This window comes from Dermacentor variabilis, chromosome 2 (assembly GCF_050947875.1).
Source record: "Dermacentor variabilis isolate Ectoservices chromosome 2, ASM5094787v1, whole genome shotgun sequence".
Taxonomy (NCBI): domain Eukaryota; kingdom Metazoa; phylum Arthropoda; class Arachnida; order Ixodida; family Ixodidae; genus Dermacentor; species Dermacentor variabilis.
This window is the reverse complement of record NC_134569.1, coordinates 2,229,757-2,252,366: the sequence shown is the minus strand read 5'-3', so window position 1 is coordinate 2,252,366 and position 22,610 is coordinate 2,229,757. Positions and strand designations below refer to the sequence as shown.

Here is a 22,610-nt window from a genome sequence, read left to right as displayed (position 1 = left end):
CAACGCGGCACTGGTCTTCGTATTATACATTCTGTTGTCCTTGTCTAGTGTTGCGCTGTAACAAACCATACTATGAATCCCAACCAACTGGCCTAACTTGCCGTTTTGATGCACCACTTTGACCTCGTAACTCCCAGCCACCTTTTAAAGTCTATGTGAAAGGTCGCGCACATTCGGAATCACTGAAACCTTGGAAGCTAAACCTTCCTGCCTTTGAATCTTTGTGCATAGTTCTTTATCCTGTTTAAGTTTTTTCATTAGTCTAGCACATGGCGCAAGCATAACAGTGAGCGGGTACCCAGCCTTCCTCAACCGATCAACTTGTTAAAGAAATGCGATGTTTACAGTGTGGTAACATTACGTCAACAACGCTGACCGGAAACTATAATTGACTATACCATTGTTCACAAGCCTGGAATGGTTTGAGGCATAGTTTATTTGTCCCTGTTTGTTTTGCGCAAACGTTTGTTTAAAAATGAAGGACTACATCACGCTAAATACAATGTACTCTACGGACAGCTGGTAACGACTCTCGCACAATGTGTATGTGAACAAATTGTCTCATGTGCTGAATGTCAGCTTCCTCGAACAACATTCCTTAACGATGCCGTTGAAAGTCGCACAACTCTTGTAAGGAGTAGTGCGCGAGGCCTTTGACTAAGTAGGCAGATGTGTTGGCGTTCGATATCTGCTTTTCTACATTGCGGACATATTAGAAAGGCAGAACGGCACCATGGTAGACATTATGGAGAACAGTGAAATCCCGTGTGTACAACGGCATAATAATCTTAAATAGCGATCTTCCTTCACGCACGTGGATATACGTGACAGTACAGCACTTTGACAAATAACCGCAAGTACTCTATATGTCATACCCATAGGTGTACCTGGACCTGTGGCCAGTAAAAGTGACGTAGTATCACGAGGAGCATCGGCCATAGTATGCTAACAGTCGACGAAACAGAGACAGTTTGCAGAATTCTAGTGTCGTGCCTCTTGCCTCACGGTGCGGAACGAACTTCTTTATTTTGTCTATCTGAATACATAGACACATATTTTCTCGATTTGCAGCGGCTGCGGTAGCCCATGAGTGCGGACAGCAAGACCACCTTAACGAAACCAATAGTTCAAAATCAAAAGCCGTCCAAGACGGCGTGTTTCGTAGACGCTGTGCGACGTTCGGACATTAAGAATGTGTTCTGACAGAGGAAAAGCTGCCGTGCAATGCTCCGACGATTATCCTAATCCGTTGACTCCGTAGCATTTAAAAACAATGCGGCTGCCTTTTGGAAGGCCTCGTAAAAGTCCGGAATCAATCATCGCTGGGTTTGCCTCGTCGCGAATAAACGTTCTTCGAATAAGTCATTTCCAGCTGACGAGCGGCTACTCTTTATCAAGAACAATGATAACGCCGGCGGGACAAGCTTTGTGGGGAAGATCAGCGCGCAGGGATAGCTTTTTAATTATAGCTTTTTACGTGCCAAAACCACTTTCTGATGATGAAGCACGCCGTAGTGGGCGACTCCGGAAATTTACACCACCTGGAGCTCTTTAACGTGCACCTAAATCTAAGTACGCGGGTGTTTTCGCATTTCGCCCCCATCGAAACGCGGCCGCCGTGGCCGGCATAGGAATAGCTTTTAATTGTGTGATATTTGTTTCGTTGACGTCATCAGTACTCCACAGCGGGAACTTTGAACAGTTTAAGGCGAATACGCCGCGTCGTGGCACTCCCGCTATACCCTGATGTCCGCAAAAACTGGGGTGGAATCTGATAACGATTCTGAAAGCGAACTGTTCTCTGCGCCGCTTACGTCATTAAATATGCCACTCCCAAGCCGGAGGTGGAAGAAGGGGAGGACGCGACCAATAGACGAGAGGTTGCTACCTCCGAAATGTACGCCATCATATGACGAGCAAATCGAGGAATGGCAGAATGTTTCTGCTTGCTAATTAAATATAAAATATAATTTAAATATTAAACGGCAAGTTCTAAAGTATAAGTGTATGATGCCGCGGGCGCTTACGCAACGCAGAAGTAAATTATTGATGCCATTATTTTTCATTTTCAGTCTACAGCTGGTATTGCAAACGTAAATGAATTGACAGAGTCAGGAGCTTGAGCGAGGCAAGGAATACACTGCCAGCACTTCATGCGTAGCGACAAAACCATGAGCGGGGTCTTTATTGGGCCATCTTTACTGCATCAATGTTCCGCCTTTTCTCGCCCTTCGTCATCGGCTCAGACACGACTCGCTCACCGCCGCGCTGCCGCTGAGATCTTGAAGCAATGGAACTTGAAATCGAACATTACGATATACGGGCCCTGCATTGCCTTCCAGAAGTAAAATCGAAAAGCGTGGTGCTGGCGGTGAGCGCTGCGCCGTGAAATTGAGGAACAAAGTACGGCAGTCCCGGAACTAGAGAAAAAAGGGCAGCAAATAAGAGAGCTCCAGAATAACTTCCCGTGCTGACTGTATAGCTATATCAGCCGAACGAACGAAGCGCTGGACCAGCCTAAGTTGAACCCTTCTGGTTGCTCAACGGCGATCTCCGAGCTATTCATGCTGGCAATAGCACTGGGAATTCGATCTCACGATGCAGATATCTCCTTGGCATGGAGCCGGATGTCACGGAAAAGCTTACCCAGCCTTTCTACCGGCCAATACAGTAATTGCGAGAGCAACTTCGTGGACAGAGTCGTCAGCAGAGATCTAGGCCATTCCGATGAATGCTTCGCTTTCGACGGACCCATGGGAGCTGCAGGCCGGTGGCGATGAAGCGCAGCGCGCAATCCCTTCCTCGGCCTGGAATGACCACTGGCACGCTTGCACCCGAGTCGCCTCCAGTTGATAGCGTAGCCTGCAAAAGGTCTACTTAGGAAGCGGGCAGGGGCGGTGCGAATCGTTATCCGTCATTTCTTCGAACGCGTATCGCACTCAGCCGTGGTCGACACCTAAAGAGCAACGCCAAGCAGACGACACAGGCAAGTATTAGCCTCCGAAGCAACCAACGCAGGCTCGCGCGACGCCCGCGTGTCTCCCGGGTCGTGCGACCGGCACGCACGGCCAGGGTCGCAAGTCAACAGCCGAGCCACAGCTACGGAACCCAAAGCGGACTACCCCTTCGCCGGTTCCGCTCTCAGCGAAAGACGGGTTCGCTTTGGAAATGATTGACAGATGCCTGACATGATCGTAACTTGCGGTGCCGCCCCGCTGTCTGTGCCGGCCTCTGACGCTAGCAAGATTTTGACGAATCAGGAGAGGCCACGTGAATGGTTCCCCTTCCGAACTGTTATCAGGTTCGGCCCCTGCATACGTTGCCCCTACGTTGGGGCCACGTTGAAGAACGCCTAGTGGTCAAAATTAATCCCAAGTCCCCCACTACAGGGTGCCTCATAATCGAATCGTGGTTTTAGCACGTAAAACCCCTGAATTCAATTCAATTTTGCTTTTGTCTCGGAGACGAACAACTTCGCCAGTCTTAACGTCGGAGAGATGGACTGCCACTTGCGGGACTGTGGCCAGGTGCTCAAGGTCTCAACGGTATCCAAATGAAAATACAAGCCAGTAAAAGAACACGAAGAAACCCCACGCTCCCAAATGACAAAAATATTTTTTTCTTTTCAGATCTGTATGAAATAACCATATTACCAACAATAACTATTTAGAAATTATGAAAATAAATGTTTAAGGATGGATGGCGTCGTTCTGCAGGCGACTAAATAACGTTGTTTCTCTCTCTCCCTCTCTCAGGATGGTCACCTCATCGGCTATTTTAGAACAAAGCAAAGTGTGCCTGGGCTGTATGTATTCGCGTTTATAGGAACATATTGCAGAACGTAGGTATTTCAACGTCGAAATTTCAGGCAAGCACTAGAGATCGTCGTGATGCTCGTCACAGATGGAATAATTTTAACACGCTTAACCGCTCTTGCACATGTTGTTTCGCCTTTGTGAGAGAAAGAAAGCGGGAATGGTGTTTTTTTCTTCATTAGCAATTGTTTTTGAGAGAAATAAGTGTTTTGCGAAATCTTGTTCATTCTGCTATGAGTGCCGATGAATTAAGCTGGGACGCTACAACAGGATACGTTGTGTTCACAGGAATCCTGAGCTGTCCGCAAACGTGGGACGGTTTGGTGTGCTGGAGGGCGACGCCAGCTGGCACCGTAGCCCGGACGAAGTGCCCCAGCTACGTCTTCGGCTTCGACACGTCAGGTGTGCTCAGCTTCCTTTCACTGTTCAAGCAATAAATTGACTGGCGTTTTAGATGTGCAACGAAAAATATGTGAAGGCAAGCGTCCACACCATATCCTTTATTTATAGGCTTGTTCGTTATCCGGTAAAATCTGATTTCACCCGATTTCTACGCCCCAAACATGTTCCAGGACAATCTGGTTACACCGAATTCTTCCCCGAATTCTAAAACCACATACCAACCTGTTTTCTTTGACAGAAAATGGCTACCTTCCGACGGTGGTCGCTGCCCGTCCGTCTACGCGTCGCGTCGACATGAAAACATGTTCGTCTTATTTGGATCGGACTGCTGGTACGATCTGTTGGGAACTCGGCGCTGACGCCCGTGGTTGTACCTGGGTCGCAAGCCCCAAGGGTAGCGTTGGCCTGGCGGCCTGGGGTACAACTGCAAGCATCCGAAGGTCCCGGCAAAGCATGAGTCGACAGGTAACAACGAAACAACTTGTTTATTTTAACATCGCAAAGAGTTGGCGGTCAGGTTTGACCGAAGTAGAGAGACGGGAGAGCACTTCACTCAACGGAAGAAATCGGAGCCCTCCTCTGGCGTCCGGGGGCAGCTGTTTTTATACTCTCGCAGTTGAGGGCAAGAAGGAACCCCTCAAAAGACGAGCACGTGAATGTACAATGGGCTAATGGTGACGCACACTGTCGTAGCGATGCCGTAGCACCATGTCGTGGCGCTGCGCACGATCTCGTAGCACCTGGTCGTGGCGCTGCGCAGCACACTGACGTGGCGCTGCGCAGCATACTGTCGTGGCGCTGCGCAGCACACTGTCGTGGCGCTGCCGGTCGGACACAATGACTGTAACGAGAAGATGGTCCCTGCTTTGGCATCGCCTGTTTCGGGCACAATGACTGGAACGAGATCCCTGCTTTGGCATCGCCTGTTTCGGGCCCAATAACTGGAAGGAGATCCCTGCTTTGGCCTCGCCTGTTTCGGGCACAATGACTGGAACGAAATCCCTAGGCGGTCGCATCGCCGCAGACGCGCCTGGAAACACCTGGCGATGAGTGTTGCGGTGACGACGATCGGGCCAAAATGTCCGCCGCCCCGCCGCCGTCGCGCCGGCAAAACCACGTGTCGCAGGCGAAACGCAACAGACCGCCCCGCCGGGGAAAGGAGATCCCGATGGACAGGGGACTGCATCCGCTGTCCGGAGGGATGTCGCTCGATGATGCTCATAACCGAAGTCGGGCGTCCCTTGACGTTTCTTGAGCGCAGCGCACAGAGAAGGCCTCGTTCTCTCGTTCAGGTTCGCACGGGACACTGCAAAGTGACTTCGGGAGAGTTCACATTTTTGTTCTCGTTCCCGGCAAGCGTTAGAACTACGCTGAAAACTCAACCGCTCAGTCAGCAAGCACGGCACAACCCTCACTAAGCCCTGCCAGGCTCTTTCCCCTTTTTATACCACTGCCTAGTTCCTTACAGTAGTCTAGCATCACTCAGAACGCGTCCACAAATTGAAAAATTGCACTAGAAAGCATATCATCACTTTGAAACACTAAACAAAAGCAATATGTTAAAAAAAATCCTGCCTCAGGAAGAAAAACATCAGTAACAAACAATTTTGAGGCTGATTCCTACGTTAGGGGCTTCGACTTAAGCCATCGGCGTTACCGTTGAGACTCCCCTTTTTGTAACGCACCTCAAAGGAATATTGTTGTAAAGCGAGGCTCCAGCGCAGGAGGCGGCCATTTTTGGGAGAGATGGTCTGCAGCCATTGGAGAGGGCAGTGATCTGTCTCAATGATAAACCTCGAGCCGGCTAGATAGCATGACAATTTCTGAACGGCCCACACGAGACATGCACACTCTTTCTCGGTGGCGCTATACGCCTGCTCACGACTGGTCAGCTTACGACTAGCATACAGGACGGGGTGTTCTACTTCTCCATTTTCCCGTTGGCACAGTACAACGCCCATGCCTCGCTCACTAGCATCGCACTGAACAATGAACCCTTTTGTATAGTCTGGCGATCGTAGCACAGGCTGGCTTGTTAGGGCACTCTTTAGGGCGCTAAAAGCTCTTTCCTTTGTCTCGTCCCAGACGACTGTTTGAGGCTCTGTCTTTCTTAGAGCATCCGTCAGGGGAGCCGCGATATCAGAGTACCTAGGGATGTACCTCTGATAGTAGCCGGCGACACCTAAGAACGACCGAATATCGGTCTTTGTGCGCGGTTGCGGAAAGTCTCGCACAGCGGCCACTTTTATTTCAGAGGGGCGGCGACGACCCTGACCAATCGCGTGACCGAGGTAGACAACCTCGGCCTGTGCTAACTGGCACTTAGGAGCCTTTACTGTCAAGCCTGCTTCGCGCAGGCGGGTTAGCACTGCCCGCAAGTGTGTCATATGCTCAGACCAGGATGCGGAGAATATCGCTACGTCGTCTAGATACGGTAAAGCGAATTCTTGCTGTCCCCGCAACACTTTATCCATGAGACTTGAAAAACAGTATGGCGCGTTCTTCAAACCAAAACTCAACACTTTAGGACGGAATGTTCCCATTGGTGAAATGAACGCCGCATACCTACTAGCCTCTTCTGTAAGGGGAACCTGCCAATAACCCCTGACAAGATCTAGGGTGGAAATAAACTGAGCGCTACTAACTTTCTCAAGGCGCTCCTCGATGTTAGGGATCGGATAAATTTGATCCTTAGTGATGGAATTAAGCCTGCGGTAGTCGACGCAAGGACGAGGTTCCTTGCCCGGTACCTCAACTAAAATCAAAGGGGAGGTATAATCACTCTCACCTGCCTCAATAACACCGAGCTGTAGCATTTTCTTTACCTCAGCCTCCATAATATCGCTCTGGCGGGGTGACACCCGATACGCCTTGGATCGTACTGGCTCTGTGGAGGTAAGTTCTATATCATGAGTAAGTACAGAAGTCCTACCAGGCCTCTCAGAGAACAGACCTTGAAACTCTTGTAATAGCTGGTGTAGTTCGGTTTTCTGCTCAGGCGACAGCGGTGCTTTACTGATAAGGTCACTAATGACTTGACCGGTGTCTTCCCTGTTCGTCACTGAGCCTAGTCCCGGAAGCTCGACCGGAAGCTCTTCAGGAACGTTTACCATCATGCACACCACTGCTTCCCTTTGTCTATAAGGTTTGAGCAGATTACAGTGGTAAACTTGCTGTGCTTTCCGCTTTCCTGGCAGACTTACCACGTAGTTAACGTCCGACAGTTTCTGAACAATTCGCGCTGGGCCCTCCCACTGCACGTCTAGTTTGTTGTTTAGCGATGTGCGCAATATCATGACCTCATCGCCAACCTCAAAACGACGGGCCCTGGCTGTCCGATCATAATAAACCTTGGCCCTCTGCTGGGCCTTTGTCATTGCTTCACCTGACAACTCCTGTGCCCTTCTTAAGCGTTCGAGGAGCTTAAGCACGTACTCCACCACGACTGGGTCGTCGCCCCTACCTTCCCATGATTCTCGAAGCATGCGAAGCGGAGATCGAAGCGAGCGACCGTACACCAGTTCAGCTGGCGAAAACCCCGTAGCCGCATGCGGCGCGGTCCTTAAAGCAAACATCACCCCAGGCAGACACAGCTCCCAGTCAGTTTGATGTTCAAAACACAAGGCTCTCAACACGCGCTTCATGACGGAGTGGAGCTTCTCAACGGAATTCGACTGTGGGTGGTACACTGAGCTGTGTAGCAGCTTTACCCCACACCTTTCGAGAAAAGTTGTCGTCAAAGCGCTAGTAAACACTGTGCCCTGATCTGATTGAATTTCTGCAGGAAAACCAACTCGCGCAAATATGGACAGTAGTGCATTAACTATCTCAACTGAGCTGAGTTCTTTAAGCGGCACTGCTTCAGGGAACTTTGTCGCTGGGCAGATCACAGTCAAAATGTGTCTGTACCCCGTGGCTGTTACCGGCAGAGGTCCCACTGTATCAATAACGAGCCGTCTAAAAGGCTCCGTAATGATAGGTACCAATTTCAACGGCGCCCTCGATTTGTCCCCTGGTTTGCCCACCCGCTGACAAGTGTCACATGTCCTCACGAAATGGTCTGCGTCCCGAAAACACCCTGGCCAATAGTACTCTTGCAAGAGACGGTCCTTAGTTTTCTTAACTCCTAGGTGTCCGGACCACGAACCCCCGTGTGACAAGCGCAACAGATCCTGACGATAGCATTGAGGCACGACCAGCTGATCGAACTCCACTCCTCTTCGGTCTAGATACTTCCGGTACAGGACTCCACCTCTTTCCACAAAACGCGCAGTTTTCCTGGCGATACCGTCTTTGACATTGCAGCGCACGTTTTCCAGGCTGCCATCCTTTTTTTGCTCGGCTATCAAAGCCGTCCGGCTGACTTTTAGCAACCTATCAAGTCCGTCTGACGTAGGCGCGATGAGCAAATCAGTAGATAGCTCTTCTAACTTTCCCGCGTCGGGATTTTCCTCTCCAGTATCTGGCGCCTTCAACGCTACAGACTCAATTCTATTCTGTTCGGGCGGGCTCTGAATATCAGCTTGCTGCGCCTCTGACCCTTTTTCGTTGTTTGATAACGTCGGCCCCGCAACTACCGCCTTTGCAGCGAGCTCCCGAACCTTCGATCTGGTTAAGGCCTGAACACTAGCTTCACCAAACAAAAGCCCCTTCTCGCGCAGGAGGTGATCGGACCTGTTTGAAAATAGGTACGGGTACTGGGTTGGCAGCATAGATGACACTGCCGCCTCCGTCTCAAGCGCTCCGAAAGGTCCTTCAATAAGCACTTTTGCTACCGGCAGACACACGCTATGAGCTTCCACGGCTTGCTTGATCCACGCGCACTCGCCCGTGAACATATGGGGTTCTACGTAAGACGGGTGAACTACATCCATCGTAGCTGCGGAATCGCGAAGCACTCGGCACTCTTTCCCGTTTACGAGGAGGTCTCGCATGTAAGGCTCAAGAAGCTTCATGTTCTCGTCAGTGCTGCCTATTGAAAAAAACACAACTTTTGGTGTTGTTTCCGGACACTGCGCCGAAAAGTGACCCGGCTTCTGGCACGTATAACAAACGCCCGCTCGCCTCATCTCGAACCGCTTTCTGCGTTCGGCTTCCGCCGTCTCTTTACGTTTGGTCGGACTGCTTTCGCTCGCATCCGCACTACGCGTGTCCCTCTTTAATCTCATGGGTGTGACTCTTGGCCTCTCAGACTTGGAGCCAAATTCACCCTTTTGACCGTCCTTAGCTCCGCGAGCTCGACGCGTCACAAACTCCTCGGCTAGCTCAGCGGCTCTAGCCACCGTACTCACGTCTGGCCTATCCAAGACCCAGTATCGCACGTTCTCCGGTAACCGACTATAAAACTGTTCTAGCCCGAAACACTGCAGAACTTTATCGTGGTCACCAAACGCTTTCTCTTCTTTGAGCCACTCCTGCATGTTCGACATAAGCCTATACGCAAACTCTGTATATGACTCACTTTTGCCTTTCTCATTTTCCCGAAACTTCCGACGGAACGCTTCCGCAGACAGCCGGTACTTTTTTAGCAGACTCGATTTTACTTTGTCGAAATCCTCTGCTTCCTCTCTATCCAAGCGAGCGACTACGTCGGCCGCCTCGCCGGGTAACAAAGTGAGCAAGCGCTGTGGCCACGTTTCCCGAGAGAACCCCTGCTTCTCGCACGTTCGCTCAAAGTTAACCAGGAACAAACCAATGTCCTCTCCAAGCTTAAACGGCCGCATCAGGTCAGTCATTTTGAACAATACGCGTTCTCCTGCACCGTGTGCCTGACTTCCATTACGAGCGCGTTCCATCTCTACCTCGAGACGCTTCATTTCCAAAGCGTGTTCGCGCTCTTCTTTTTCTTTCTGCTCTTTAAGTTCGCGCTCCTGTCTTTTTGACCTCTCCTCAATAGTCTCAAGGCATTCCGACAGCTCGTCATCCTCAGCCTCTAACTCAAGAATAGCCGTTATCAGTTCCGGTTTTCTTAGTTTGTCTGAGACATCCAGACCCAACTCTCTTGCAAGCTCCAACAATTTCGGTTTGCGCAACGACTTCAAATCCATGGCTGCTCTGAATGCTGCTTTCTCTACTGCTTACTATTGTCTTGCCGCAAACTAACCCGGCAGCAACGACAACCACAATTACCAGCTCTGTTTCTGACACTAACAAAAAGCCTGGCAAAGCTCAGTAGAAGAAAGTCCCGCACTCACCAAACCTCGCAGGCAGGAATTCCGCGCAGTCGTTCCGCTGCAGGCAACCAGTCGTCACACAGGGCTCGTTGCACTGCTCCCGGATCGACGTTGAGCTGCTCAGCATACAGTCAACTGCATCTCTTTGCTGCTGGCCTCCGTTGTCGCGATCTCGCCGCTGGCAGACCGTTGTTTGAAGTCGTAGGCGATCTCACCGCTGGCAACCAGATATTTGGATCGGACTGCTGGTACGATCTGTTGGGAACTCGGCGCTGACGCCCGTGGTTGTACCTGGGTCGCAAGCCCCAAGGGTAGCGTTGGCCTGGCGGCCTGGGGTACAACTGCAAGCATCCGAAGGTCCCGGCAAAGCATGAGTCGACAGGTAACAACGAAACAACTTGTTTATTTTAACATCGCAAAGAGTTGGCGGTCAGGTTTGACCGAAGTAGAGAGACGGGAGAGCACTTCACTCAACGGAAGAAATCGGAGCCCTCCTCTGGCGTCCGGGGGCAGCTGTTTTTATACTCTCGCAGTTGAGGGCAAGAAGGAACCCCTCAAAAGACGAGCACGTGAATGTACAATGGGCTAATGGTGACGCACACTGTCGTAGCGATGCCGTAGCACCATGTCGTGGCGCTGCGCACGATCTCGTAGCACCTGGTCGTGGCGCTGCGCAGCACACTGACGTGGCGCTGCGCAGCATACTGTCGTGGCGCTGCGCAGCACACTGTCGTGGCGCTGCCGGTCGGACACAATGACTGTAACGAGAAGATGGTCCCTGCTTTGGCATCGCCTGTTTCGGGCACAATGACTGGAACGAGATCCCTGCTTTGGCATCGCCTGTTTCGGGCCCAATAACTGGAAGGAGATCCCTGCTTTGGCCTCGCCTGTTTCGGGCACAATGACTGGAACGAAATCCCTAGGCGGTCGCATCGCCGCAGACGCGCCTGGAAACACCTGGCGATGAGTGTTGCGGTGACGACGATCGGGCCAAAATGTCCGCCGCCCCGCCGCCGTCGCGCCGGCAAAACCACGTGTCGCAGGCGAAACGCAACAGTCTCCAGTTTCTCGCGAAGGATCTGTAGCTCTCAATCAAATGTAGCTATCTTTGAAAAAAGTTTACTGAAATTGGTCTCTAATACCACTGTATCATTATGCCGAGTTTCATTTACTTGTCACAATTAGTTCATAGTGAAGATGTAAATATTGTGCAATTGCCGCCTGCTGTGAATACATGGGGTTCTACGGAAGGGAAACGGACAGCGCCATGTTTTTCCGCTAGAATAAAACTCTAGTCCATCCAAGTTTCATTCAGCTAATCAGCTAGAAAGTTTGCTCAATCGCAAATTGCAAACAGATCTCTTTTGTTTTGTGCACTCCTTTGAGTGCGCCCCGGTCAACGCATATCGTCGCTCGCGTCGAGGCTCGGTTGAGCGGCCACCTGTGTCCGACACACACTCTTACCGCCAGTGGGCTTTGTGTGTTGTTATATTAATAATGATAATAATTACACCTATATATACATGGATGCGTCGATTCAGGTAAAACACACCATAGCTTCGCTGCTCGTCTTTCTTCTCAAAGAAGAAGGGCTCACGAATTTTTTTTTTTTTTTGACGCTACACGGAGTTCTCGGTGCACAAGCGCTAGCTGCACCCTGACTCGGTATAACGAAGTTAGATCTCGCCTGCTTAAGTGAACTCCAATGATCTATAGTTCATTCCACAAGCTGTGTGCACCACTGTGGGCGCTACACGGCCCTCAACCAAGCGCCCAACGAGAACGCCTAACTCGTAACACACCGTGACATTCTGCGGAGGCCGACTGAAGAAAATGCGGTTGTTCCGCTTGAAGTCAGGTCCCACACACGCACCCAAATTTCAGCTCTCACGGGCGTCCGGGGTGAAGCCGCCTCGGCTCACCGCGTAGCTTCGGTCCTGCTGCTTGGGAAATACACTCCGCATTCGATCACGCACAATACGAGAGCCCTCTTTCCGTGCATATGAATACATGCATTGATGCGATACGAAGTTCGTCTCGAGAGCGAACTGACGATGACACGAATCGTGCGTCTGATTGGCTTAAAGCGCACGATGTTTAGACGCATGATCGTCATCGTCAGTTCCCACTCCCCAGGCGACTGGTGAGTGCAAAACCGAACATAGGGCCCCTGTGTGTGATACCTTCCGATAAAAACAAAAATATATATATATATAATACCCGAATGTAACGCAGTTAACTTTCAGTTTATTCAGACATACATTGCCTGGTTTGAAAGGTCTAAAGACAGATAAACTCTGCGTGACTAGGTCCATTCACCCTGTGGGGATCGCACGCGCATCCCGATATCTCCGGAGCGGCCACGCGGTTATCACGCGATAATCACGTGCTCGCTCGCGGAGAGTAGCTGGGAGAGGGCACGTTCGCCGCTTCCGCTGCTCTTCGCGCCTGGCCGCGACGCCGCAGCCCAAGGCACCCCATTCCCTCCTTTCCTTTTCTTGGAACCGGGGAGACTCCCTCTCCGCCGCTCGGGGAGAAGCGCTATTCCCCGATGCACCGTTGTCTTTCGGCTGACAAGCTTGTGACTGGCCGCATCTCAATTCAGCCGCTGAAACCGCCGCACGCCATCCCCCTGTTGCGCCCGGCCTTTGTGAGCGACTGACCGCCCCAGGGCCCGAGCGCGGATCCACTCTGGGTGAGCTGAACTCTTATCAGCCTCTTTCGTGGTTCCCACACTGTGCGGTTTATTTCACCGCAGACGTGCGGAATGCTCCACCGCTGAGGTTTTGTGTTGTATTTGTATGTGTTGTTGCTGTTGTTGTCAGTTGGTATCCTTGTACTCTAAGGTGAATAAACACCTTAGGTCGAGACTCACCCTGTCCCCACTGGCCTGAACCCGCCGTGGTCGCAACTCACTGCGAACCGCGGGTTAGGGGTCACAACTCTGACTGCTAGGGCTGCTGCGAAAGTGCTAGTGAGCGACTGCCGCTCCGCCGGCGCTGTGCGATCCAGAGAAGGGTCAGGTGCGCACGCGCGAGCCTGAGTAATACCCCTATATTTGGCGCCCAACGTGGGGCCAGAGGTGTGACAGGTTGAGTCTGTTTGTGTGAGTGATTGCCACTACACGAACGAACCATGGCAGCATACGGGGCTGACTTACAGCCGTTGTATACGCTGTCGCAGGTTGCTACCAACAGGCAACAATTCGAAGCGGCGGTAACTGCTACCGCTCAGTCATGCCCTGCGGCGAACATTAGCCCTGGGAATTTGATAAGCTTCGAAGAGGGCAGCGCTACACACGAGGCGCTCTCTCCGGCAGGATGTACCCTTGAAGGCGCGAGGCACATTACGCCGACCCCTTCGCCAGAGTTTGCGGAGAGCATGGAGCCACTGCGGCACACTTGCTCAACGCGTTCTGCTCCTGTGCCAGGCATTACTGGCCAGAGCGAGCCTCAACAGGCACTGTTGCACGATGCGATGCGCTTGATTGAGAGGTTGACAGGTGCCGTGCAGAACACTCTGCTGACATCTGCCGCCGCTGCTAGACCGAGAGTGAGGGTGGACTTACCCACCTACAGCGGGTATCATGATTCAGTTAGCGTCAACGAATACCTCGATCGCGTGCTGACTTACCAGCGCACAACGGGGCTGTCCGATGGCGAGATACTGGAACGCGTCGTACCAGTGTCGTTGACTGATCACGCTGCCCGCTGGTTCCGGCTTACTGGCTACCGGTCTAGCACGCTGGCTGAGTTCCGAGCGACCTTACGCGAGGAATTCCTGCCCGCAGATTACGAGCGTCGTCTGCGGCGCGAGTTGGAGCTACGTATTCAGCATCCGGACGAATCCTTGCTCGAGTACGTAAGGGCGATGGACGAACTTTATCGTACCGCTGACCCTTCTGCTCCGAACTGCGATAAGGTGGAGAGAGTCACGCGACAAGCTCATCCCACCTTCGCAGCGTACCTAAGAGGTAGCAAGTTCAGGGATTTGGATGAGCTGGCCTCGGAGGCAAAGCGCATACAGGCGGACATACTCGCCTCGCGCTCATACCGACCTCCACCCCCAGAGTCGAGGGCACTTGAGCCGCGATGCGCCTGAAACGGGGACACTTTTCGCACTCGTTCCGGTGGAGATGGTGCGGTTGCTTTCAGTGACGGACAACTGAGAAACGGTTGGGACTTATCTGACCGGGCTCTCGACCCGTACACTTATGCCATGCGTGCAGCACGCGCTGCCGATGGCCGAGGTATGCAGAATCGTGGTCGACATGCCGGCTCGATGATGCCAGAGCAGAGCGTGCCTGCAAGGGAGCAGTCGATAGAGAGGAACAACGGTCAAACGGCGCGAGGCACTGGACGCCAAGCCCGACAAAGGCCGGCTCTCCTCTGTTATCGGTGCAACCAGCCGGGGCACTTCGCCCGGGATTGCAGACAGCCTGCGAACCGAGAGCACGCGCTTTCGGGAAACGAGCGGAGCCGCCGGTAAGCAACGCTGCATGGCCGGCGGCGGTTACAGCGGTGCGAAGTGAGACGCATGAACTCCTTGCCCCGCTGGCTTGTCGTTTCGGACCACCCAACGACACGCCAGTGCCGCTCATAGAGGTTACAGTCGCCCGGCGCAGGTTTTTTGCGCTGTTAGACACAGGAGCAAGCGCTTCACGATTTGGCGACGAGGTGTGTGAACATCTCCGTCGGAACGCTATCCGACTGAGAGAGAGTAATGTGACCTTCCGACTCGCCAGTGGCACGGCGCAAGCGAGCTGTGCTGCTAGGCTTGTGGTGCGGTGGGAGAAACGGGTGAGGCGACAACGCCTAGCTCACCTTCCCGGCCTGTCGGTTCCTATAATTCTTGGTAGAGACTTCCTCGCCAAGACGGGCATTGTTATTGACGTCTGCAACGGAGGATATAGGGAGCGAGCATGTGGCACCCTGAAACCTTTCGTTTCATTTCAAAAAGCGTCAGAGACAACTTCGTTCGATGATGCTTCGCGCGCAGACCGACCAAACGATTGCCCGAAAAGGTCCCTCAGAACGGTTGCGGCCGGGTCGACATGCCGTCCGGCCAACCGCGCTGAGAAAAAAGCGCGCGGAGGGGAACTGCTCCCCTCTCGCAAAGCCCATAACCCCCGCTGCGGTGGCAGACTGTGCCGCAGTGAGGGGCGAACGATACCACCCGCTGCTGGACGACTCAAGCAGTTTGTCGGGGGAAGAAAAGGCTCGCCTCTCATCGCTTCTGACTGAATATGACGCCGTATTCACAGAGCGGCCTGGTTGCACTACGCTATACAGGCACAAAATTGAGACAGGCGACGCCTCTCCGTGGAAGTGTAATCCTCGGCCGGTGAGTTTGGCTAAGAGGAAAGCACTAGACAGCGCTCTGGACGAACTGCTCGATACAGGCGTTGTAGAAAGGTCGGACAGCCCATGGGGTTTTCCTGTGGTGTTGGTTCCTAAAAAGGATGTTTGTGTTGACTATCGCCGCCTGAACGAGGTGACACGCAAGGACGCATATCCGCTTCCTAGCATTCCCTCGATCGTATCCAACGTTGGCGGAGCGAAGTACTTCACTACGCTCGATGCAAGCAGAGGATACTTTCAGGTGGAGGTAGATCCCTGTGACCGAGAGAAGACTGCCTTCACTTGTCACAGGGGACTTTTCCAGTTTACCCGTATGCCATTCGGACTTGTCGGTGCGCCTGCGACTTACCAGCGCCTGATGGACCGTGTCTTGGGTGACGCAAGGTGGCACCACGCTCTTGCTTACCTGGACGATGTTGTGGTATACTCGCGTACCTTTGATGGGCACTTATGCCATCTCAGGGACGTGTTGGAGCGTCTGAGGTCTGCGGGGATTACGCTAAACCCGACCAAGACCCAGATTGCAGCAACCCGAGTAACGCTACTGGGGTTTAAACTTGATAACGGACGCCTTCTGCCGTGTGATGACAAGGTTCAGGCATTATTGAGCTACCCGTCACCGGCAGACATAGGCGGACTGAGACGCTTTTTGGGGCTGGCGAACTTCTATCGACAGTTCATCCGAAACTGCGCTGCACTGCAAGCCCCCTTGACTATGCTGTTGAGGAAAGGTGAGCAGTGGAGGTGGGGTCCCGAGCAAGAGGAGGCACTGCGCAACCTCGTAAACGCGCTCGTGGAAACCACCGAGTTAAGGCTACCAGACTTGAACAAAGAATTTGTCATACATACGGACGCCAGAGACCTTGGCCTAGGAGCGGTTTTGCTCCAAAAGCACGAAGGTAGTTTGCGCCCGGTAGCTTTTGCCAGCCGCTCTTTGACTCCCGCAGAGAGAAATTACTCCGTGACCGAAAAGGAATGTCTGGCGATCCTTTTCGCTCTCAAAAAGTTCGACTACTATATTGATGGAGTCCCGTTCATAATTGAGACCGATCATATGGCACTAACTTGGCTTAGGCGCTTAGGAGAGCCGAGCGGCCGGCTCGCGCGATGGGCACTTCTCCGGCAGCGATACGATTTTACCGTTCGCTACAGGAGAGGAAAGAACAACGTTGTGGCGGACGCACTTTCGCGCGCGCCCGTTGACTGTGAGAAGAGTAACATTACTACTCAACTCACCTCGCCCGAAACTGAGCTTGAGAGCGGACTAACCGCTGCGACGATTGAGGGCGTCAGGAGGGGTAACATTAATACCCATCGTGACCCTTCAGTGACTCAGCCTAAGAGCAGAGTAACTGCTACAATGCTCGACGGCGCTGGTCCCGAAGGAAGGGCAGACGAACCCCCTTCGCAGGACGAAAGCGTGAACCACTTGGACTGCGTCAGTTCAGTGGGGAGCGTGTTCGGCAGAAAAGAGCTGTTAGAGGCACAGCGGGAGGATCCGTTTTGTAAGAAAGTGTTTGAGGGGCTCCGGGAGCCCGGCGGCGCGGCCGCGGCGCACATGGACGCAGCTGGTATTGCTGTGGCTGCGCGGCGCTCCGAAACAGCTGGTAATGCTGTGAGCGCGTTGGATTCCTACCTGCTAGACTCTGACGGCGTCCTGCTGAGATACATTCCCGCGGAGAAGGATACACACGAGTCCTTCAAAGGGGTGATTCCACGCACGCTGAGAGGAGCACTTTTACGCTACTTTCACGATACGTGCATCGCCGGGCATGCAAGTGGCCCTAAGACTTATCTGAAGTTGTGCCGCTTTGCTACCTGGCCTGGAATGAAGCGGGATGTGTTGCGCTACGCCCGCTCTTGCAACGTGTTCCAACGCGTGAAGCCGCGTGATGGACGACCACCCGGGCTCATGCAGCCGATCAATAGCCGAACACCGTGGCAAATTGCGGCATGTGACGTCATGGGGCCTTACCCCAGGATACCGAGCGGGAACCGATTCCTTCTCGTAGTCACAGACCATTTCAGCAAGTGGGTGGAACTGTTCCCCCTACGGAAGCTGACGGCACGCGTAATCATGGGAAAGCTGATCGAGGTGTTTACACGATTCGGCTATCCTGAGCAGCTGATAACGGACAATGCGTCCTACTTCACTGCCAAACTCTTCGTGGACTCTTGTGCAGCTCTCGGCATTAAGCACAGGAGAACAACCACGTACCATGCCCAGGCGAATCCCACTGAGCGTGTGAACCGCAACATCAAGCACATGCTAGTTGCATTTGCGGGGACGCACAATGAGTGGGACGCTTGTCTTCCTGAAATTGGATTTGCGATCAGGTCGACAGTGAATCGATCGACTGGGTATACACCCGCCACCCTCAACCTTGGGAGGGAGCTGTTGAATCCGGTAGAACTTACTCTACAGGAACGAAGCAGCACGGAACTGGTTGTTTCGTCGGCACGCGCCGATTATGCGACTGGGCTGCGCGCGAAGGTAACGGAGGCTTTACGAAAAGCGCGACGGAACCTGAGCACTGCACGTGCCGAGCAGAAAGCGCAGTACGACCGCTCTCATCGGGAAGTTCACTACAAAGTGGATGACCTGGTGTTGAGACGTAATCACGTCCTAAGCGACGCCAGTAAGAAATTCTCAGCGTCTCTGGCGCCGAAATGGATAGGACCGTACCGGGTGCGAGAGACTGTCTCTTCGCTCGTGTACAGGCTGGCGGACTTGAAGTTAAGACCGACCAGCCGACCGGTGCATGTCTGTGATCTCAAACCCTACTACGACAGAGGGAACGAGTGGCCCGAGGAGAACGCTCTGCCGCGCCTGCAGGCAAGCGGCATGGGTGGCACAGCTCGACGTTCGAGCCCAGTGCGGCGTTATATCTTGCGATCTCGGCAGAACTAACTCTGTCCGGTTCGCGGAGGCTATTTTATTGTGCGCGATATCGGACGGAACGCTCCTCCGATGTCTAGCATGCAGGCTTCCAGAGCGAGCACGCGCTTTCTCTTTGGAAGAAGCGAGAGGGGCTAACAGAATTGTCGCAGCAGCAGACCGCCCGTCGGGAGCCTTGCAACAACCACCAAGCAAAAAGGAAAGACCGTCTGCGCTGCCGGTGCGGACGAACAGGCCGTAAGCAGTCAGCAGCGCAGTGCAGGCAACAGGCGGCGAGAAAAGATCCTCCGGCGGCCAACAGCGAGGTGAGAGGTGCAGCGGGCGACTTCCGGTCCGGAATGGTCGCCGCGGTGCAGAATTCGCCGAACCGCACCGCACAGCTCCGCGACCGAGTTTCGAGCCCCGCAACCAAGTACCCAGCCTCAAGGCCGAGCGAAAGACTTCGCCCGCAGGGACAGAGTGGACCCCTGCTGCGCAGCGAGGTGCAAGCTATCGTCAGGGGTAAGTCGGCACGCCTTTGCCGATCTTGCGTGCCGACACCAGCGAGGGTGCGCAACGACAGAGAGAGCTGTGTCGGGACGAACAGGAAGGAACGCGTTCTAAAATACCAGAGGGCAACGACCTCCGGGAACATCAAAAGACAGCTGTCCAGCGCCATATCGAGGCTGGTTCGGGGATCGCGTCAGCATAATCGAAACAGCCAAGACAAATTCAGGGGCCCTTTCGCCACCACGGACCCGGCACGTCCGACAAGGCAGGTGACGCCGCCGAGAAGCAAAGGTGGCCCGGACACAGCAGCCTTCTTGCCTCCTACTACATCCTATTACTGTCAAGCTGCTCCGTACCACCATTCGATGTTCCGGCCTGGCTCGCGACTACCCACACGGAAACAACGGCGGTCTGCAGCTAGAGCTGCTCCCTCACCAACATGGACTCAAACCGTGTTGCTGTCGGAGTAGCATGTCCCTCTCAAGAAAGCCTCAGGTGACGGCGGCCTCTTAGCGGCTTAAGGGTTATGTTAAGGAGGGGGGGATGTGGGGATCGCACGCGCATCCCGATATCTCCGGAGCGGCCACGCGGTTATCACGCGATAATCACGTGCTCGCTCGCGGAGAGTAGCTGGGAGAGGGCACGTTCGCCGCTCTCGCTGCTCTTCGCGCCTGGCAGCGACGCCGCAGCCGAAGGCACCCCGTTCCCTCCTTTCCTTTTCTTGGAACCGGGAGACTCCCTCTCCGCCGCTCGGGGAGAAGCGCTATTCCCCCGATGCACCGTTGTCTTTCGGCAGACGAGCTTATGACTGGCCGCATCTCAATTCAGCCGTCGAGACCGCCGCACGCCGTCCCCCTGTTGCGCCCGGCCTTTGTGAGCGACTGACCGCCCCAGGGCCCGAGCGCGGATCCACTCTGGGTGAGCTGAACTCTTATCAGCCTCTTTTGTGGTTCCCACACTGTGCGGTTTATTTCACCCCAGACGTGCGGAATGCTCCGCCGCTGAGGTTTTGTGTTGTATTTGTATGTGTTGTTGCTGTTGTTGTCAGTTGGTATCCTTGTACTCTAAGGTGAATAAACACCTTAGGTCGAGAATCACCCTGTCCCCACTGGCCTGAACCCGCCGTGGTCGCAACTCACTGCGAACCGCGGGTTAGGGGTCACAGCTCTGACTGCTAGGGCTGCTGCGAAAGTGCTAGTGAGCGACTGCCGCTCCGCCGGCGCTGTGCGATCCAGAGAAGGGTCAGGTGCGCACGCGCGAGCCTGAGTAATACCCCTATAACCCATACATTTGCTCAGAAGCAGCGAAAAATAAAAAATGAAAACAGCTTTTTAACCTTAGAACATGACAAAAAATAGTACGAATGCAGAAGCAACATCGAGAACAGGTATCTTAAATTATCATACAGAATCACGCAATGATTCAACAGCAATAACCAGTCACAAGAACAAAAACAGGTAAAAAAAGAGTAACATACAAGCGCCAACATATTGACACGTGTACTTATTTTTATCGGGTGACCACGTTTCGCCGCCTAACAATTGTTATCGCACAGCGCGGCACGCGCCCGCATGTATCCGAAGTTTCTGGAAAGTTATCGATGCTTCTATACGGCTGTCTGTTGTCGCCGAACCTTGTGTTATCTGATTTCATTTCGTGACGCGAGTGGTATAGAACTTTGTGAAAGGCACCCGGGTCCCAGCGATTAGTCTGGAACGTTCGACGATTTATGTATAAAAGCCAACGCGCTTGACCCGTTGATCAGATTTTCGACGATCGCCGACTGCGTTCGCCGCTGTCGCCATTCTTTGAGTGTAGCCTGTTTATGAGGGCACAAGTTCGCCCAATAAAACGCTAGTTTCGTCTTTCGCAGTTGGGATGCTTTCTTCACCGTCACTACTACGTGATATCTGGTGGAGGTGCGGTGTACTATGGACACGTGTGCTTATCTTGATCGGGCGACCACATTTCGGGTATGGACCCCGATATCGCCGACCACCTCGCCGCCACTCAGTGGAGCGCTCGACGACCGCCCCGTTCGCCGTCACCAGACCGCTACCTGTCAGCACAGCGCCGACCATACACTGGCCCAGCCCGGGCCGGTCTGCGAGCCCATATCCGGAAAACTAAAAGCAGCAACCGATGGAGGTGCGGTTGCTGTTCGTCGAGCTGACGAAGATCCTCCGCCGCCGACGAAGACGCCGAAGAGACCATCTCGGCGACATAATAATGACACGCCGCCGTCCCGACTAAGTCAGGAAACCAAGAATACACCGACCAAAGACGACTTGACGACTCGAAGTTCCAGCTTCAGTTCAGCACGACGCAGCCGTGATCCGACGCCAAGACCCAACTGCAACGCCAGACAAAGAAACAGCCGACACTACAACCTCCAACGGCGCTTCGTTGAGTACCAGCCCGGCGACCGTGTTTGGGTATGGACCCCGATACGCCGACGAGGACTGAGTGAGAAACTACTGCGACGCTATTTCGGACCCTACAAGGTCATCCGACGCATTGGCGCATTGGACTGTGAGGTCGTGCCAGACGGCATTTCGCATTCACAGCGGCGCCGCGCACGATCTGAAGTGGTCCACGTCTTGCGCCTTAAACCCTTTTACGGACGTTGACGAACTTCCTTATTTTGTTGTTTTCTTTGCTACAAGTGCTTTTCTTTATTACTTTCGTTTGTTTGCAGCATGGAGTCGATGCTTTTTAAAAAGGGGGGTATTGACACGTGTACTAATCTTTATCGGGCGACCACGTTTCGCCGCCTAAAAATTGTTATCGCACAGCTCGGGACGCGCCTGCCTGTATCTGAGGTTTCTGGAAAGTTATCGATGCTTCTATCCCAGGTAGCACAAAAGCGATACGTAACGTTTTCGTAGCGTTTATCCAAGACGATAAAAACGGGTTAAAGAAGACACGAATGAGAGAACTTCGGCGGGAAAACGTCGGATATCTCTGCTAATGTCCGGCTTAATTACTTTCTTGAGACGATCTAGAACAGGTCTGCAAGACGTATTCGAAAAGCTGGTCTAGAAATAGGATTGGGAAAGACACAAGTAATCCCTTTGCCAAAACTATTCGTAACCAATTGCTAAACGTTTTTAGGACGTTATCAAAAAGCTGGTCTAGAAGCGGTCTTGAAAGGTTTACGATCATCTGAAGCTAGTTTTCGCGGGTGACGGGCGCGATCAGACATCGTTGTTCAAAACACGCGTTTAGTTTCGCCTCACGCGACTGGCCTATGCCGCGCAGACGTCGTCAGCCGCACCCGTTGGCACGGCCTAGGCCAATCGCGTGAGGTGAAACTGATCGTGCGTTTCGAACAACGATCTCCAATCGCGCCCCAGATGAGTAGAAGCGTCGGTGTTGACTGTAAGAGCCATGGCGCAGTGCCAAGCACTGTTCCCCGCCTGGCCGGCGCATCGTCTACCAAGTCGCACGAAAATGAGCCTGTTAGGAATAA

General features: G+C 53.2%; 1 protein-coding gene across 13 annotated transcripts in view; it reads left to right on the top strand.

Annotated features, from left to right (window-relative positions):
• LOC142571288 (parathyroid hormone/parathyroid hormone-related peptide receptor-like) overlaps window positions 1-22,610 on the top strand; it is a 1,032,566-nt gene that overhangs the window by 701,801 nt on the left and 308,155 nt on the right. For 12 of the 13 annotated variants that reach the window (XM_075679532.1, XM_075679539.1, XM_075679537.1 and 9 more), the window contains one exon: window positions 4,104-4,217. The exons of the other annotated variant lie outside the window; for it this stretch is intronic. In XM_075679532.1, coding sequence (XP_075535647.1) covers window positions 4,104-4,217 — 114 coding nt within the window. The remainder of the gene's footprint in view (window positions 1-4,103; window positions 4,218-22,610) is intronic. 13 annotated transcript variants of the gene reach the window in all.